The following is a 19375-nucleotide window of genomic DNA, read 5'->3' as shown; positions in this document are numbered from 1 at the left end:
CGCCACGCGCTTTTCAGAGTCAGATGGAATGTGCAGCTCAGGAAATGAGGCCAGGACTCATGGTCACAGGGACTGGGATGAGGGGCTGTGGTGGCCGTGAAGGTCGGCAATGGCATTATCTGGAAAGCAGCGGACTGGACCACCCAAAAGGAAACGACTCCGTGATGGAGCTACTCAGAGTGGCAATACTAGATGTACCAGCAGGCACGGGGGACCCTAACTGGGACTCACTCTACGGATACCCTCTGCACTGGCGCTGTGTCCTGGGAGGGAGAGTGAGCTTGGAGGAAGGGACTGGGCATGCTCAGTGTGGCCGGGCCCTTCCCCTCTCTCCTTGGAGCCAGTAGGACCCCAGGCCAGGGAGCTGTGGCTTCCCCACCCCGACTAGGACGTTACATTTGAACCGAGCCTCAAAGGAGGAGATCGCCAAGGAAGCAGGATGGGGGCAAGGCCATCTTGGGATGTGGGGACACGGCAAACAAAAGCACAGAGTCTAGAAGCTTCTTTAAGGAGAAGGTAGGTGACTGCAGGAGGCAGGTATCAAAGCAAACACACGGAGAGCGGGCCGTGTGGCAGGGGGGCAAGCAAAGAGCCGCCGCAGGTTCCCGCAAGCGTGGCCAGGGATTTGAGGTGTTGGCACGTCCATGCCAGGGCGTCGTGCCCAAACCACACAGGGCAGACGTCTGCTCCAGCCGCTGGACCAGCCCCAGAAAGGAAGCGACGTGATGGGCTGTCTGCTTCCTGAGGACATTAGTGCAAATGGCCAGGCAGAGCCAGGGCATCACTGAGAAGGTGATGGGAGCTAAAAATAGAAATCCCAACTCTACAGACGAGGAGGCCCACAGAATGCCACCTGTAACTTCCTGTGGTTCAAAACCACAACAAACCCAAACCGGATTGGCTACTTGGCAGAGCACTGGTCACGGAAGGGGTGCTCACGCATGGCGTATGCTTCTCTTTATATGCTGTGTCCAGGATAGACAAATCCAGAAAGACAGAAAAGATTAGCGGTAGCCGGGAGCCTGGGCCGTGGCTGCGGTTGTGAATGGCGTTTGTTTCTGGGGTGATGGGAATAGTCTGGAATTAGATACCAGTGATGGGGGCACGATTCTGTGACTGTACTAACCATCACTGAATTGTACACTTTGGATAGGGAAACTGTAGGGTTTTTTAAAAAGAGGAAAGAAGCCATGCTCGCGGTGGCCTGCCCCGGCCCTCAGTGCCCGGCACAGCGTGGGATCCAGCTCCCAGCGGCTGCGGATTTGAACTGACACAGCGCAGGAAATGCGCAGGAACTGACACAGCGCAGGAGGAAATGATTAAGGTGATGAAGAGATCAGAGGGCAGTCCTGAAGCTTCAGTCATAAAGATTGAAGCCACTGGCCCAGAAAGGTAGCAGCTGAGAGGGTCACGATCTGCCCTCAGGTCTGGAGAATGAGTTCAGATGGGACCGTGGGGGGCGGGGGGGGGCTGGGGTCCCCTGGGCTGGGTAGGAGCTCAGGAAAGGTTTCTCAGGATCTCACATTGTCTGTAAGTAGATGAGCAGAAAGGCTTATGGGGCCTGAACTGGTGGGCCCAGAGTCCCCACCCCCCCCCACTGGTGACTCCTTGGGTGGAAACAAATAGGGGCTGAGGGGGTGTCCCCCCCCCAACAGGGAAGGTGAGCCAGGAAGGATGCCCTGTGGCCCTGCTCCCCAGGTGGAAAGGAGCCAGGGGGTAAGAAGTGGCCAAATGGGGCTGCCAGGCCCAAAGTGGGAGAGCACCACCTTGGGGCGTGGGGAGGACTGGCCGGCTGTCAGGGGAAGCTGCCTGCAGTCAGGGAGAGCAGCTGAGGGGAGCATAGGGGCAGCTGAGGGCTCTGGAAAGGGGCTCCCCCAGGGCTTTGCCGAAAGGAAAGGGCAGGCCGGGTGCCAGGAAGCCCTCAGCGGCTCCTTCCTCCTGGAAGTGCCCCAGGGCCCTGGGTCTCCAGGCCAGCGGGTCTCCAGGGCTGCCCAGGGCTGTCCACCCACCCCCAGCCCTCCGCCAGCGGCTCACCGGTCCTGGAGCCGGTCCTGCGTGTCCTTCAGCCGCGCCTTCAGGTGCCGGATGCACACCTCCTTCTGCTGCAGTGGGGTCAGGTACTGCTCTGGGGTGGGGGGCTTGACGCCATGGTTGTCGCTGCACAGCGTGTACTTCATGGAGCGCCTGCGTGGGGACACATGTCAGCGCGGAGGGAGGAAGAGGTCCCCAACCATCACCAGACAGCTCCGGGCCAGGCTTTCCCCCAGGAGCCCGGGTGGGCATGAGAACACCCAGACCTTCCGGAAGGTAGGTTCTGTTAAAGCTCTTCTGGAGGCACCTGGGTGGCTCAGCCGGTGAAGCATCTGACTTCCGCTTAGGTCGTGATCTTGCGGTCGGCGAGTTTGAGCCCCGTGTCGGGCTCTGGGCTGACAGCTCGGAGCCTGGAGCCTGCTTTGGATTCTGTCTCTCTCTCTCTCTCTCTCTCTCTCTCTCTCTCTCTGCCCCTCCCCTGCCCACGCTTTGTCTTTCTCGGTCTCTCAAAAATGAATAAACGTTAAAAAAATAAAAACTCTTCTGCGTGAAGACCACAGTGGGGAGCTCGGGGGTCCTCTAGTTGGGGTGGGGACACACGACAGCACGCGCACAGCCTGGCACCGTGTTCTGTGCCCTCCTGACGCTATCGGTCAGCTCAGTCCCAGTGGCGATCCCAGAACTCATGTGTCCAGGCTCCTAACCCAGAGAATGCGTTTGGGGGCCAGAGGCCAGCGTGGTCCCCCTCCCTGTGTCATTCCCCCAGGGCCTGCGTGGCGGCAAGGACTCCCCCCCCCCCCCCCCCCCCGGTGCAGGAGCAAACACCCCCCAGAGCCGAGAGCCGTCACCGCCTGGCCTGCAGGACCGTGGGGGAAACAGCAGGTGCAGACACGTGTGCATGCACGGCGGTCTCCAAACACACTCTGACGCCCTGCTTGCCATCCTCACGGACACACGAGTTTGCACGGCCATGCACACATATTTCCTTGGAGTACACATCTGAGTACGATTACCCCGGCCCGTCTGTGTCTGTGCGCCCACCTCCGTGTGCGCACACCCGTGCCTGTGTGTCCTGCCGCCCCGCAGCCACCCTCAGGGGCCACTCACGTGTACTAGGACGCTGGCCCACACGCAGGTTCACGCAGATGCACACAGACCCTTGCCACCCGCATACACGCTCGTGCTCTGAGGGCACACGCAAACGCATGTGTGATCGCTCACCAGCTCGGGGCTTCTCCTCGTTAATGGCTGAACCCTGAGCTGGCAGCAAGCCGGGTGCCACATGCAACCTGGCCCCGGGTGGCACAGATGTGTGTGTGTGTGTGTGTGTGTGTGTGTGTGTGTGTGTGTGGTGAGCACGCCCTGGACCCAGCTCAGCAAAGGTGGAGGGATTCCCACCCAGTGGAGGACGGAGGGCCAAGCTTTGCACCCAGCGGAGAGCACCCAATTTCACCAACACACGCGGCCCAGCCGCCTCGACTCACAGCTTCCTGCCTGCGGGTTGTTCTGTTCACGAGGAAACCTCCTTGGGTCTTGTCTTAAAAGCCTGGGCACGTTCTCACACAGCCTGGCAGAGGCCTTGTGGCCGTCCGACTCCTGCTCCTCTAGGGGCCGGCCACCCCCGCGTCTAGGGAGGGGCAGTGACATCGCCAGGTCTGACCCTGGTTCGCAGAAGCAGCCACCCCGGAGGGAGTGTGAACGGCTCTGTGGGAGCCGGCTAATGTTTATGGAGGAAAGAAGTCTTTCTAAACCGTCAGCCATCGAAGAGAATGTGTAGACAGAGGCGGAGAGAAAGAGAAATGATTCTCCTCTACTTCCTCGCCTCGTGGTCCCTAGGTTTAACTCAGGTCACACCACACGCTGGCCTGTTTTTCCGCGTGACAAGGGGCAGAGAGGTGGCGTGGGTCGTGAGCCGGGGACTCCCCCTCTGCGGACTCCAAGAATCTCCTTCCGAGAGAGAAGCCAGCCAGCGGGGGCCAGGGCCCCACGCTGCGGACATCTCAGCGGCTGCCACGCAGGGACCCCAGCTAGAGGGGCGCCGGTCTGTGCCGAGCGACAAGGGGCTTCTCGCGGGGCCCCGGGCTCCAGGATCAGTTAAGCCAGCGCAGTTGAGAATTACAGAACAAGTAGCCATTCTCACGCCTCCTATGCGCTTTCATGGGTTTTTCTCTAATGTGCTTTTTTGCTCTAATGTAACACTTAACACTCATACGTTCTTAGTCACTAGCTCTATCCTTGAAGGGGAAAAAATATGTTTACATATAACCGAGAAGAAGAATACACCGTGATTCATGGCTCCCCACTATTCACGCCCTGGAACACCTGGCTGTTTGCACCGAGGCCACAGCCAAGGCCCCGCTGCTCACCCACAGCTGACACTGTCCACATGGGCAAGGAGACCCTCTCATGGGATTCCTCAGCCTCGGGGCTGGGGCCGCCCCCGCGGACTGCCGTGATGACATGCGTTGCAAAAATCTGCTGTGAAGAAGTATTCAAGTTGCCCGTCATATACTTTTCGAAGTGAACGCATCCGTCAGTGCCACTCACAACCGCTGCGTGCCACCCCGAGCTGGGGTTGCAGCCAGGAGGCTGAGGCGTGGGTCCTGCACACGTGTGTCACCCGTCACGCGCGTCGTGGCGGAAAACTCTGAGAACAGCCGTCTCGGCCTGATCCGAGCATCACTTCGCACCAATGACACCGTCTCTGCCGGAAGGCCAAGGCCAGCCTTCGCCAGCCTGGTGGCCCAGGACCCGCAGGTGGGACCAAAGTCCTCATGAGGGCAGCGGCCAGTACGGGCCACCGGCAGACATCAACCCACAGAGACCTGTGGGATGTTGGCCCCTCTTTACAGATAAGGGAATGGAGACTCAGAGACGGGAAGTACGAACGCCAAGGCCGCGCTCCCCCGGCTCCACTGGGGGACGAGGATGGGCCGCCATTACGGCTGTCCCTCCCTGGTTTTCAAGGACGCACAGCTTCCCTTCACCTGTCTCCCCAGCCGATCCTGCTTTTCCCGTTACATTCCGCCATTCCCTGAGGGCACAGCCTGGCAGGTGCCACGCTGTGACACACTCCGCTCTCCTGACCAGCTCCACCTCGGTCTCTCTCACAGGGGCCCCTCAGGAGAGCGGGATGGCAGATGCCGCGAGTGGCTTGTCCCTACCTATCTTGCCCGGCACCACCTGCCCTGCAGCCACGGCCAGTGCCAGCTGGCAAGGCGGAGACAGAGGTCCCGGGGAAGGTGTCCCTTCTCAGGAGGCAGGAGCCCCTTGCGCTGGGTCCTTGTTCCTTCTGGACCCGATGCTGGCCTGATGCCTGGAGGGGTAGGAGCCTCTTGGAACGGCAAGGACAAAACCGTACGCCAAGGACGGCAGGGCAGGAGGACGGGACTGGGTCCCGGACACTCCCGGGCCCTCGCTCTGAGAGCGTCACAGGGTGATGTGCGGCTGGCGGTGTCACATCCCTCCCTCAAACAGGAGGAGCTGAGGCTCTGGGACAGCGACCCGCACAGCCAGTGACGCTGGAGTCCTACAGCCCCAGCCCGCCCAGGGCGCCCAAGTGCGCAGCCAGCAGGAGACCAGGCACAGGGGAGGCCTTACCTGGGCGTGGGGCTGCTGTCGCTGCCCTTGCAGGAGCCCGAGTTGCTGCTGCTGCTGAGAGAGGAGGTGCCGTAGGCGTCCCGCACGCTCACTGGCGGAGAGGTGCGCCTGGAGGCAGGGAGAAGAGGCAGGTGCTCATTCCAGCTGGCGGGCAGCTGCGGACACTGGGCGAACACCGCCAGGCCGCTGCGGCCCAAGGGGCCCCCGCTGCGGGGTCGGCACCGGGGAGAGAAGCAGAGGGGAGAGGGGGAACGCACAGACAGGGGTGACAGAACAGACAGCGCAAATCAAGATGGAAAACCAGGAGCAGGCCGGTCCTCCTGGCTCCCCAGGACAGGAATGGAGGCTGGGCAGGGCCAAGGGCGGGGGTGGGGGTGGGGGGGTTCCCATCTGTCTCGCCAGGGGTCCTCAACTTTCAGGGTCCCCCAACCCCAGAGGAGGGCCCTGAGTGGGCCGAGACAGGTGGGGCGGAGCAGGGCAGGCAGGGGTAGGGACAAAGGTCAAAGTCAAGGGGGCAGGGGGGCCCGAGTGAGCCAGAGTGGATGAGGGCGTGAGTCCCCTCCGGTAACTGTGAAGCCTAACAACAGCAGTGGTGATGGTAGGAATCCAGTGGTTTGATTCTTCAGAGAACTTTCACATCCACTGCGTCATTTGAGCCCTTAAATAGTTCCAGGAGGAGGTGAGTGTTGGCGAGCCCAGTTTTAAAGCTGGGAAAACTGGGGAAAGGACTTGCTCACGGGCACACTGCGTGTTGGTGGCAGAGTGAGGACGGAGACCCTCCCTCCTCCCGCCCTCTGAGGCCAAGGGGGAGACTCACCTGCGGGATCCAGCAGAGGCCCGTCTACTGCCCGGCAGGGACATGGCCATGAGGCTGCGGGTCCGGGTGAGGGGCGGGATGGGCGGTGTCCCCGGGGCTGAGGAGAGAGGGCGCGTTGGGGGGGCCGTGGGGAGGGCCGGACCAGGCCATGTCATCCTCTCGTTGGGGCCGCTGCCTGGCATGGCTCTCCTCTCGCCCTTCAGCAGGACACCCCAGGACCGAGCGAGGTCCCGGCCGCCAGGCTCTGGCCACAGCTCCCTCCACCAACGAAGTTAGCACACTCCTGCCACCTGACTTAAAATCTCGAACGTCAGGGCCTCGGGGGCAGCCGGAAATCAGAGATCCGACCCTGTGTTCTCCAGATGATCGAATGTGGACAGCGAGCTCGAAGGCCTGGCCCAAGGTCACACGGGCTTCGGGGCAGGGCTCCTGACTCAGCACAGCACTGAGTTCTCTACACTACAAGCCGGGACCCCCGATCCCTGACTCGCACCCCACCCCACGGTAGACAGTCCTCCCTCCTCGGCGGGGGCTGCAGGCTGGAGGACTCCTGGAGCAGGACCAGGAACCCCAAATTAGGCTGGGCTAGTCGTGACGTCACCTTCCCAGGGCTCCCGCTGGCGTGTGGCTCAGGGCTTCCTGTCTATAGGGGAGACAAGACAGACCAACATACCAGCACACGTGTAGAAAGACATACGGATACACACAAATGTGAGAAGGTACTAGGTCCCTGCCATTCAAAGGCAGGCCACACACATCTCAGTGAACATGCTCGGGGCCCGCCCACAATGCAGCACGTGCAGCCAGCCCCCCCCCCCCCCCCCCCCCACGCATGCTACACACAGGCAGGCCTGCACCCATTCATGCAATCACGCATGCTGATGCGGGCATGTGTCAGGACCTCAGAGCACAGGCTCAAAGCAGATGAGGAAGGGGGGTGAATGGGTACAGAAGCCCTCCTCTGGCGGGGGTGGGGGGTGCTTGGCGGGCTGGACCTAGTAGGAAGTGACCAGGCCTGTAGGGACCCTTCCTTGGCACTCTTGACAAGTGGGTAGGGGCTTAGGCTCCAAGGGCAGCCCTAGAAGGGTCTAAGGAGGGGAGAAGCCCCATGGCAGGCTGAGCGTTGGCTGTTGTCGGGAGGCCTCCGGCACTGGGCGTCAGTCACCCCAGACCCCTGGAGTCCGAGGCGGGCGGGCCTGGGCTCTTTGCGCCAACCTGCTAGTCCTAGGCCAGCTCCAGAGACCCCAGTTCCCTCCTTCTTCCGTGCTCAGAGCAGGGACTGAGGCCAGCAGCCTGGGTTCCTGGAGACCTGGCCAAAGACACCATGCCCCAACCTTCCCCCATGCTGGAGAGCAGCTTTCACCGAGCCCCGCTGCGCACAGACCCCGTGCCAAGCACGTTACGTACAGTGTGCCATTGACTCCTCCCAAAAACCCTATGAGGAAGTGCTGTGATTAGTCCCCTCACAGATGAGGAATCCGAGCCTCCCAGAGGAGGGACTTGCCCCAGTCACGCCCCCAGAGTGTGGGCAGGGCCAACATCGGAACCAGGCCAACACCAGGCGCCCGAGGGCCTGGGTCTCAGACTCCGGAGTCCCCTGGCTGGCCCCACCCCTGGTCACACGGGCCTCCCACGTCCACGTCCTGCCGGGAGCCTGGTCAACCTGCCCGGTGGCGGGGCTGCCTCCTGAGAGGACAAAGGCGCCGCTCAGGTGGCCTGTTTCCTGGCCGTGACACAGAACGTGGCCTGTCCCCCCAGAGGGCCTGGACACAGCCAGCATTGTCTGCCCGGAGGTGTCGGGTGCCGGAGCTGCCGACACCATGCCCGTCACCTGAGCTGCTCGCCCCAGCTCCCACCCATCATGCCCCAATCAGGCAGGGCCTCCAGGTAATGTAGGGCCGACCCCTGAAGGAGGAGCCGCGGGACCGAAGACAGTGCTCCCCACACTTGTCAGGAAGGCTACCAAGGGCTCCAGGCCTCCTGGGCACAGCTTGGGGCCGACAGGGGGGTGACGCGTTATCACATGTGGGCCCCAGCTCGCAGAGCCGCAGGGCCCGGCAGACCCTGGCTTCTCGTCCCAGGCAGCCCGGCTGCCCCAGCCACCCTCCCGGCCTCACCCCCTTCCCTTGTCGCTTTTGGGGGATGCCCTGAAGAGGCTGTGCCTTCAGGAGGACTTTTCAGCAGAGGCAGGACTCAGCAGGACTCAGATCCAAGGACAGGCCTCGCTCTCCCAGGCCAGCTTGGGTAAAGGTTGCTAAGGAGCGAGGAAAGTCCAGGCGGAGTCCCGGGCCTCTGTCCTGGGAGGCAGGCAAGTTGCCTGGTTTGCTTTGGAGCTGAGTGTGGCCTCAGTACAATGACAGCTTTGTCTCCTCTGTCCCTGCTCCTACCTGCTCGGCAACCCCACACCTCCCTCCTCCTGTGCTCCCTCTTCCTTCCTCCCTGGCCCAGGGGGCGGGAAGAAGACAGTGTTTGTACCTGGATGGACCTGCTGGTCTCCTGGGAGGCCAGAGCCAGCCATTCATTCAGGACAGGGGTGGAAGAGGCATTTCCCCTGCTGGGACAGGACCTTGCAGGTGGGGGGGGGGGGGGACGGGGGATCCCTCAGGGGAGGGCAGAAGCCACCCAGGCCCAAAGGGAGCCACCTCTCCAGGATCCTACTCAGAAGCCTCGGTGCGCCCCGTGTGCTCTCTCAGGTCCTTCCTCCCCCTCCAGGCCCCAGAGAGGAGGCGGGTTGCCATGGCGTCTGTCTCCATGCCGCCTGCCAGCTCCCCGGAGTCCCACAGCCCTGTCCCCTGGCAGCCAGAGGCTGCCACTTGGAATGAAAGGTGGAAAGGAAACCCTTCACCGTGGGGCGCCGGACTGAGAGTCTCTTCTCGCCTCAACACCAGAGTAAACCCAGGCCCTCACTCCGGCCTCCCTCCACGTCCCCATCCTGCCCACATCATGACCACGCTGCTGCGCCCCCCGCTTTGATCCATCCCTCCCACACCCAACGGTCTCCCAAAGGCCTACAATGGGGGTCCAGGGAATACAGCAGGATCCAGGGAACAGGAGACAGAAGGACGTAGAAACAGAGTCAGACAGATCTGGGCTCAAATCCCAGCTCTGTCAGCCTCCACACGCATGCCTTGGGTGAGCCACACCACCTCTCTGAGCCTTTGCTTCCTCATCTGTGAGTGGGGCCGTCGTGGGGTGCACCTCACGTGGTTACTGTGGCAGGATAATGCATGCCCGGGGCTCAGCCCAGTGCCCGCCACACAACACACGCTTGAAAGTGGGAACTGCCAGTATAGATAAGTGCAACGCAGTGCGGGCTTCAAAACAGAGACCCATTCGAGGCATCACATGGCCTCACGAGGGTCAGAGACAGCTCCTCCAAGAGGAAATTTACGCTGGGTCTTGAAGGATGAATAGGAGTTCGGCAGCAGGAGGAAGCGGGTGGGAAGGAAGGAGAAGGCTGGGCAAAGGCAGTGAGTTGTTCAACTGCATGGCATGGCTGGAGAGCTGCTGAGGAAACTAGGGGGTCTGGTGAGGTCAGAGGCCCAGTTTAGACTTGCAGTTTAGAAAGCCCCCCGGGGTAGGGGGCCTTTGTGGAGCGTGGCTGGGAAGGGACAGGAATACAGGCAGAGGACCAGTCAGGAGGTTATCACGAACTTCCAAGTGGGAAATCAGAAGAGTCTGGGGCAGGGCTGCAGGAGCAATGGAGAAGAGCATCTGGACCCTTGAGAGGCACCAGGGGCCCCCGAGTAAGTAAAAATTGGGCACGGCTCTTGAGTCTGGCATTCAAGGCCCGCTTATCTATACCCTTGCCAACATTCAAGGCCCGCTCACCCATACCCTTGCCAACGTGCTGTCAGCGGCCTGCTGACCCCCAAGAAAGCCCCATCAGTCACTGTGGCACCTCCACGTGGGCTGTTGGTCCAGCCTGCAGCACCCTCCCTGCCCTGTTCTCACGCACGCATCACACGCCTCCTGCAAGGCTCTGACCTGCACGGCTTTGCCCCTGGACTTTCCCATCTCTTACTGTCATGACCACTTAGCCATGCCTTGGGTTGAAACTCAGGGACCACCACCCTCTGGGGGACTTCATAAAAAACAAACACAACCAATGCACAACTGTTAGCAACACAATGGTCTGAGCATGGCTGGTAGGCCAAGCGGTTGGCTTAGATGGTCTCTGAGACACTCCTGGATCCAACCTTCCGTGATCCTGAGCTGTTAAGGAAATGACGGACTTACAATGAAAGCCTCATTCTCCCTCAATGACTAGGGCTCCTGGGTTTCAGTTTCCACCTCGGTAACACGAGGAAGCTGCATTTCTCCGAAGAGACACTATGGCAGTTTACTCAATCAGTGAGTCGTTGGGGGGAGAGACCAAGCACTTGGGTTAATCCAATATTCTGGCTAAGTGAAAGTCCCTGTATGTACTATCAATGAGTTTTTGCAACGACTCGGCCATCAGTAAGAGAAGAAAGCCATCCTAAAACCCCAGGGAACAGAACAATCTGTCTCTGATGACTCAGGCCTCTGACAGCTGCAGAAAGCAGAGGACGCAACCGACAGAACAGAGCTTGGGAGGGGTCCTCTCTCTGCCAAGGCAACACAAGAATGCCGAACAGTGCTCCCAGCAAACAGCAGAGCGTCTGGTGCTCCTCGAATGCCAGTGTGGTGCAAGCCTGGGCTGGGAGCGTGCCAGCAGCCGTACTCCGAGTCCCGGAGGATTAGCGCTCCGGGGGCTATCCGCGGCAGGGGAGCTCAGTAAACCTTCCGCTGGCTTCATGACCCCGGCTACTGTGGGTGTCCAGCCCCCGAGAAACGGATGGCCTTTCTTCCTGAACCTGGGAAGGCATTTCTCCAGCTCGCTTCCTCCGTCCTGCGCGAGCCACCCTCAGCGCTGGAGCCACAGGTGGGGGCCATCGGACTCCTTCTTCTCGCTGCGACAGCCCCAGCACAGCGGCTGGACGGACCCCCAACCCAGACGCCAGGGGTGGGAGAGGGGTGCTGCCCCAGGCGAGCAGGCCGGCGCTGGGGGCTGCGACGGCCGCCACGCCACAATCTTCAGCGACTAGACTCAGATTCTGGACCTGGGTGAGCGTGGAGCCTGCGTTGGTCTTCAGACCCCCCAGAGGATTTGCCTCTGGGCCTGCTGAGCGGTGGGCTCAGGCCTCCTCATCACCTGCAGAGGCTCCCCTTGTATCTGTTCCACATACGGAAGGCCCTGCCGTGAGACTGCTTCTCTGAGAAAGGTTTTGCAGGCTTAACCGCGTACTATGTATTTTCCACAATGAGCTACTGCGCGTCTAGTGGGATGGCTATCATCAGACAGACCAAGACGAGCGTGGGCGAGGCTGTGGAGGAACTGGAGTTCTCACGCACTGCTGGTGGGAAGGTAAAGTGGTGCAGCCGCCGGGGAAAGCAGCACGGCAGCTCCTTGGAACGTTAAGCGTAGGGTTAACGTGTGACCTGTCAATTTCCCTGCTAGGTCAATATCACCCGGAGCATAGGAAACCGGGGTGCAAACAAGAACTCGTTCGGCAATGTTCGTAGCCACAGCATTCCGCACGGAGGGAAACAACCCAAATGCCTGCCAGTGTCCAACGAATGCATAAATAACATGAGGGATAGGTAGGTAATGGAATATCACGGAGTCAAAAAAAAAAAAAAAAAAAAAGGCAGGAGGTACGGACACCTGCTACAACATGGATGAACCTCGGAAGACGCTAAACGAAAGAAGCCAGATGCAAAAGGCCACACGTTATATGATTTCATTTATATGAAATGTCCTTGGCAGGCAAATCTATAGAGACCGAAAGCAGACGAGGGGTTGCCAAGGGCTGGGGGAAGGAGGAGCAGGCGAGGACCGCTGGCAGGAGTCTCTTTTGGGGATGATGACAATGTTCTGGAATTAGACAGTGGCGATGGATACACGCCTCTCTGGGTATACTAACCCTCCCTGGACTGTACATTTTAAAAAGGGGGGATTTTATGGTGTGTGAATTATTATCACAATAAAAAGCACATTTTTAAACTGCCATAATATAGATTTTAAGCTATTTTTTTAATGCCTGTTTTTGAGGAAGCGAGCGTGAGCGGGGCAGGGGCGGAGAGAGAGGGGGACAGAGGATCCCAAGCTGGCTCTGTGCTGACAGTGCAGAGCCCCGAACTCACGAACCGTGAGATGGCCTGAGCTGAAGTCAGATGCTCAACCGACTGAGCCACCCTGGCACCGCCACATAATATATATTTTACGTGAACAGTTGTAAAAGGACAGGATGGTCCAGAGAGGGGAAGGGAATCAGTGAGATGGCTCCGCCAGTTGCTGTGGGGTGGGAATAGAAGCGGCCCTCCGCCCTCCACCTGACTCAGGCAGCCGGGCCCGGGGGGCCTCCCTGGTGCTCCTGACCCTGGGTCAGCCCAGAGGAGACAGGAGACCGTGGCTGCCCCTTTGGAAGCTTTGCATATCCACCAGCCCGTCTGCGCCTCACCGGTCCCCTGCGCAGGGAGGCCCGGTGGAGACGGTTCCTACTGACACATGGGAAACCTGAAGCCGCAAAGGTGGCAAGACTGCCCAAGGTCACACCTTGGCCTTCCAGGTCGTAGGTGCCTGCATTTCTACCGCATCATGAAGGTCTCATCACACAACAGAACTGGGACACATATCGTTATGCTGCAGAAAACCACTTTCCCAGGAGACCCTGAGGCCGTGGTGTTGATGCGGGGGACACCACCCAAACGGGAGGCAAGCAGAGCAAGGATGAGGGTTGAAAAAGAAATTCCTCCTGTGCCTCTCCCCAGCCAGCGCCTCCAAGACCCCAGGCCATGTGCCCTCCCGTATGGGGGGGTGGGCGGCAGGGGAACACTGGGTTCCATCCCCCCTGCCTGCCCGCACACACCCATGGGGAGGCGGGGGGACCGAGGGGCTCTGGTGCTGGCCCCAGCTCGGTGGCTGCCTGGCAAGGGGACTCTGGCAGATGGAGACCCTCAGCGACCTTGGCCGCAGCATATGCTTTCCTGGGCTTCCTGGCTGATAGAGCTGTCAAGCCTGAGCCCGGCTCCTCTCCCTGCCTCCTCCTCCTCCTCCTGACCTTCCAGCTCTCCAGCACCAGAGGAAGAAAAGATGGTGGGGCCGCCACGTCTAGGGACTCTGCCTTTTGTGCAGGTCCCTGCCTTGCCCCCTCCCCCACTCCCACATCTGTCCCCAGGTACCAACGAGGCCAACCCACTCTCAGAATTCCAGGATGGAAGGGGTCTTGGCCAGACTTCGTCACAACCCATCATTGTACGGAGAGAAAATGAAACCCAGAGGCTGTGATCTCCAGTGATGAGGCTTCTGCCCTGCGGCCCATCGCCCCCCCTTCCCCATCCTCCTTTGAATCCAGGCAGAAGTTCTATAAAATAAGATCAAGAGGGGCAGCTTAAGAAAAACAGTCATGGAAGGAAGCCTAGGGGTGAGACAGACCAAGTCCCACCCCCCACCCCGAGAGCAGCTCACAAATGACCTGTAGTAAAATAGACGCCGAGAGCGAGGCCGGGGAAGAAGAGACCACGAACAGCAAACACGGCGGCAATAACGAGGCTCAGAGTCAACTCTGGGCCTCCTGGCTGCCATTGCGATAAAGGAAACCATGCCCAGTGTTCTTGTTCTCATGGTTAAGGGAGAGCAAGAGGCAGACCAGTTCTTCCGGGAGAAATAAAGATCTTAAAACAGAGGCTACAAGAGACATTGTTGCATGGGATTTGCTGTTGGGGGAGCAAGACTAGGGAACCAGCAGGGAGAGTCCTAAAACAGAGGAGAGAGCCAGTGTCCTCTTACCCAAGGTGCCCTGTGTGTGTTGTGCCTTGCTGATGAGAGACTGAAGGACACGAGGAGCACAAGGACCAGAGGCCTAAAGGGATGTACACATGTCCCCCGATCTGCCCGGGGACCACAGTCCCTTTCTGCAGGGACAGCGCCCTCCTAATCTGAGATCAGAGCGCTTCCTGGGAGGCACATAAACTCATGCTGCCTCTGGCTCCCCCTCCCTCCCTCTCTTCCCCTCTCTTCCAACACGACACGGCATGACAATCTAGTCCTGACCATCTAGTCTAGTCCATGACAATCTAGCCCTCCCTGGAGGAGCTGCCCAACCCCTTCATTTACTGAAAAATGAGGCTTTAAAAACACTTTGAAAAGGAACTTCTGTAAACATCTATGTTCTATTTTAAAAGTCCTTCGGAAGAGGTTAAGAGGCTTAATCTAAACGAAAGAAACCATGGCTTTGGGCTCAAATATACCTGGATTTGAATTCCAAACTCCACCATCCGCTATATGACTGTAGGACTTTACTTCTCTGAGCCTTAGTCTATCTGTAAAATGGGGCTACTTACAGTGTGCATGAGTATGGTTATGGTTAGCAATGACGCAAGCGGAACACCTAGCAAGAATCCAGCATACAGAAAGCATTCCACACACGGTGGAAATTATTTACTAATCGAAATCTATTCTCGCTTTTAATCATATATATTAAACCTTTATCCCAGTCCAGAATCTAATCTGAAGTGTTATATAATAGCTGGTATCTCCGGGGTGCCTGACCACAGAATCGTTTACACACACGTAGGTCTAATGGCCAAAATAAAGAAGGAAAAGGAAAAAAAAAAAAAAATCACAAACCAATCATTGCCTACCAAACGGCAGAATTTCAGGACATCGTCACTTTGATCCGACAGAATGTCTTAAAAATGAACGTATCCAGGGGCACCTGGGTGGCGCAGTCGGTTAAGCGTCCGACTTCAGCCAGGTCACGATCTCGCGATCCGTGAGTTCGAGCCCCGCGTCGGGCTCTGGGCTGATGGCTCAGAGCCTGGAGCCTGTTTCTGATTCTGTGTCTCCCTCTCTCTCTCTCTCTTTCAAGAATAAACATTAATTTTTTTTTTTTTTAAATACAACCCTCCCTCCCCTCTTTTCTGTTCATGCTCTATTTTCTCCACAGTCCTTATGTGAAGACCTTTATGCATTTACTTTGTGATCTTTGGAATAGAAGCTGCAGGGAGGTAAGGATATTTGTGCATTTTATTCTTTATCTAATTTGAAGCACCTAGACCAGTACACCTAGTACATCATAGGCCCTCGATAAATATTCGCTGAGGAAGAGTGTCTGCGTGCACTTGGGTTGAGGTCACCACCCAAGTAAGTGCAGGTTTCTGAGCAAATGAAAACAGGGGCAAAAAAAAAAAAAAAGCTCTATGGCCCTTTGTTTGCATCATGACAGTCCTTTCTACACACGGTGTCTTCTTTAGGGGCTGGTCTCTTCTACTAGAATCATTTGAATCTTCAGTAGGTAGCAGGGACTGGAGTGCAACCCACGTATCTTGCCAGGCACCCAGGATTATTCTCTCAATTCACGCGTATGTGTCCCCCACAGGTTGGGGTGCGTTCCCTCCATTTTACCACCAGGGACGCTTAGGTTCTGGGGGCCAACTCACATGTATGAGAAAAGTGTGACAAAGTTAGGACTCAGGACTGGTTGCAGCTGCCCCTCCAAATCACATCTCCACACCACAAAATCCAGTTCGTTGTCCCAACTACTCCTAATCCTGACAGCAGCCCCCGGAGAAAGATGAAGGAAACAGGACTATAGTTGATCCTCATTATCTGCGGATTCTGTATTTGCAAATTCACCTACTCGCTAAAAATGATTTGTCACACCCACAGTCAACACCCACAGTTCTTTTACGGGAGGGGTGGAAAATGTCAGTTTCCTTGATGTGTAACTTCCCAGCTGGGGTGGAAGGCAACCTTGTTTCACTTCTTATACTGCAAACAAGTGTCCTCTTTGTGCCACATTTTTCACATTTTGGGGCTTTTTGTTGGTGACTTTGCTGTTTAAAATGAAAACAGTGTAGTGCTGAAAAACCGTCTAGTGTTCCTGGGCACAAGAAGGCTGTGATGTGCCTTTTGGGCAAATACGTGTGTCAGATGAGCTTTGATCAGTATGAATTACAGCGCTGTCCGCATGAGTGCGATGTGCATGAAATCAACAGCTGACACTAAAGAAGGTGTCTTTAGACAGAAACACACACAAAATGAGGTTCAGTATTGATCTGTTGATGAAAACGGTGTGACCGGAGGCTCGCAGGAGCCTCGCCCTGTGTTCTCCCTCAGGAACAATGGCTCAGTATTCACTAATTCAGGGTTTGCAGCGGCTTCACAGAACATACTACTGCAAATAACAAGAGTTGACTATACTAAGCCCAGCCATCCAGTGCACAGTCCTGCACACAATAGGTCTAGCTGTGGCTATGCACAAGCATGTACACGCAGACCCACTCGTGTGTGTGTGTGCTCCGCTCCATGTACTAAACACTGCCATTAGCACCAGCACTGGCAGGTCCCCTCCGAGGGGTGTAATGACCGCATTCAGGAGCTCGGGAGGTAGAACCAGATGCTCCCGGATCCAAATCCCAGGGCAGCTGGGAGTTGTGTGCCTTCATGCTGGTCACACCCAACTTCCTTGTAGATACGGGAGGTTAATCAGTGTCCTGATGATAAAGAGAGGTTGTGCGGGACAACTGCCAAGCACATAAGCCACAGCTGGGATACAGTATCCAGCAGGCAGCTGGGCAGAGCCTTTTAAAGCCCATGTATTTGCCTAGGGCAGGTAAGGGGGCCCAGGAGAGCCACTTAGGGCCACCTCCTCCTGAGCAGACTGGCCTTCCTCCTCTTACAGACCTGGACATCATTCTGCCTAGTATGATCTCCAGGAGCATTTGTAGACTAGGAGTCCAGGAGTCAGAGGGTCAAAGCCAGAAGGTACCCAGGGGCAGGGGACTCCAGAGGTCCCAGACTGGCAGCCCAAAGGCCATATCATGCCTGTGGACCACTTTCCCTCAGCCTGCACGTGTATGTATTTTAATCTGAGTCAACATTAATAAATCGAGACATTTCATATTTTAAAAAAATCCGGATCTCTGTCTTGTCTTATACCACCCAAAAGATCTTGCCTCTCTGTGCCTGCATTCCTGCACGGCACTGACCGGCTGAGGCTGGGAGGTGGCTCCTTTTTGCTAGTGTTCGTATCAGTGCCCTTGTACTTACACCTGGACTGTTTTTTGCTTGTTAGCTGCCTAGCACTGGAGTTTGGAACCTCTGGTCTAGTCCAATCTCACTTGACGGGATCTGAACTCAAGGGTGGGTGGTACTTGCCCAAGCCCCCAGGTAAATCAGTGGTGGTGCTGGGACTTGAACCCTAGACCTGCAGCTCTGAATCCAGGGCACTGAGATGCCCAAGGAGGCTGGGGACGTGGAACGGGGAACTGGAGTGAGGGGGAAAGGAAAAGGCTGCTGGGGCCAGAGGGGTAAGGCAGAGAACACCAGCTCTGGCTGCAGTCGGCAGAAAATTCTCATCTTCCCACCTGCTGGCAAACACTGACCTTCCCTGCCCTGTAAGATAAACTCCTGCACGGGCTCTGTTGACACAGTGTTCTCAGGTGTCCCTCTACCTGTCCTGTCCCAGCCCCCAGCTCCCCCACCCCTGCCTCAAAGGCAAAGATTTTCATAATCATGGGGGGAGGGCGGGGGGGGGGGCATGCGGAGCCAGAGGTGGGTGGGGGGAGTGCTTTGTCCTAGGGCAAAACCTAGTTCTTAGCAAAGGACTGACCGTGAGCTTTAGCTTCCTCATCTGTAAAATGGGGGTTTCAATTGTGAAGATTTAATTAGATAATGCACAGGAAGAGTCTGGCGCATACCTCCCAGTGAACGTTCGCTTCTTTCCCCTATTTTATAAACCAAGGGCCTGGAGACAAGTGAATGATTCATTCCAAGAAGGTCACAAAATGAAAAGGGACTCCCTTAGCTCCCATGGGGTAATTTTAAAAGGTTAGATACAGTTACATTTGTGAAAATATTTATTATAGCTATAAAAGTAGCACACACTTAAAAAAAAAAACAAACCTCTAGTTTTGTTGTTCAAAGACGAGCCCCTGATTAGTCACTGCTGCTTCTTCCAGTCTTTTTTTTTTTTCTTTTTTTAATTTTTTTTTAACATTTATCTATTTTTGAGACAGAGAGAGAGCATGAACAGGGGAGAGTCAGAGAGAGAGGGAGACACAGAATCTGAAACAGGCTCCAGGCTCTGAGCTGTCAGCACAGAGCCCGACGCGGGGCTCGAACCCACGGACCGCGAGATCATGACCTGAGCCAGAGTCGGTCGCTTAACCAACTGAGCCACCCAGGCGCCCCTCTTCCAGTCTTTTTCTAAGCAGAGGGGAAAAAAATGTCTTTTAGGGGAGGTGGGGGTTATTTTTATGTAGTTATAACCCTGGTGTGTATGCACCTTTGTATCTTTTAAAAATTTAACATAGCTTAAGAATTGCCTGTGCCATGGCATATTCTTAATAAAAAGTTCTGTTTTTAAAATATTTTCTTTTTTTTAAAGTAATCTCTACACTCAATGTGGGGCTCAAACTCACAACCCTGAGATTAAGAGTCGCACGCTCCCCCCACTGAGCCCGCTGGGTGCCCCTATAAAGAGTATTTTATGGGCTGCATGATTTTCCATTTCATGGGTCATCATGGTTAACTTCTTCCCTTGTTGAATATTTAGTCTTTCTCACTACCAAAAAGAATGCTCCAACGGATACCTTTGTGCATAATTGTTTTTCTGTATTTTGAACTACTTCCTCAGGATAGATCCCCAGTGGTGGGTTTATAGCGTCAACGGATACGCTGCCAAACTGCTTTCCTAACGGGCTGAGTTATCAGATGATTCTCCCACCCATAACACATGCACATTGGCTGTGCTTCCCGTTTGACAAAACCACTGGCACTGAGCTCTGTCTCCTAAAAGGCAAGGCGTTCAAGCTCAAACACGGGAATTATCCAGGGTGATTCTTCTGAGTCTCTTCGGCTTTGGGGCAAGTAGGGTCACCCCCAGTGGCAAGGGGGTG

At 56.8% G+C, this 19375-nt stretch overlaps 1 protein-coding gene across 5 annotated transcripts in view; it reads right to left on the bottom strand.

Moving 5' to 3' along the window:
- The window catches only part of SNPH (syntaphilin), a 35809-nt gene that overhangs the window by 5414 nt on the left and 11020 nt on the right, over positions 1-19375 (bottom strand). For 2 of the 5 annotated variants that reach the window (XM_040447466.1, XM_040447467.1), the window contains 3 exons: positions 6449-6545; positions 5632-5838; positions 2035-2184 (listed from right to left, as the gene is read on the bottom strand). In XM_040447466.1, coding sequence (XP_040303400.1) covers positions 2035-2184; positions 5632-5838; positions 6449-6498 — 407 coding nt within the window. In that variant the 5' untranslated portion in view covers positions 6499-6545. Of the gene's footprint in view, positions 1-2034; positions 2185-5631; positions 5839-6448; positions 7092-7855; positions 7884-19375 lie in introns of all 5 variants that reach the window. The other 3 variants (XM_040447462.1, XM_040447464.1, XM_040447463.1) reach the window with 3 other exon arrangements.

The sequence above is a fragment of the Herpailurus yagouaroundi genome, unplaced genomic scaffold, assembly GCF_014898765.1.
Source record: "Herpailurus yagouaroundi ecotype Mexico unplaced genomic scaffold, PumYag 196, whole genome shotgun sequence".
Lineage (NCBI taxonomy): Eukaryota > Metazoa > Chordata > Mammalia > Carnivora > Felidae > Herpailurus > Herpailurus yagouaroundi.
Note: the sequence above shows the minus strand (reverse complement) of the source record. Positions and strands in the feature narration are given on the sequence as shown.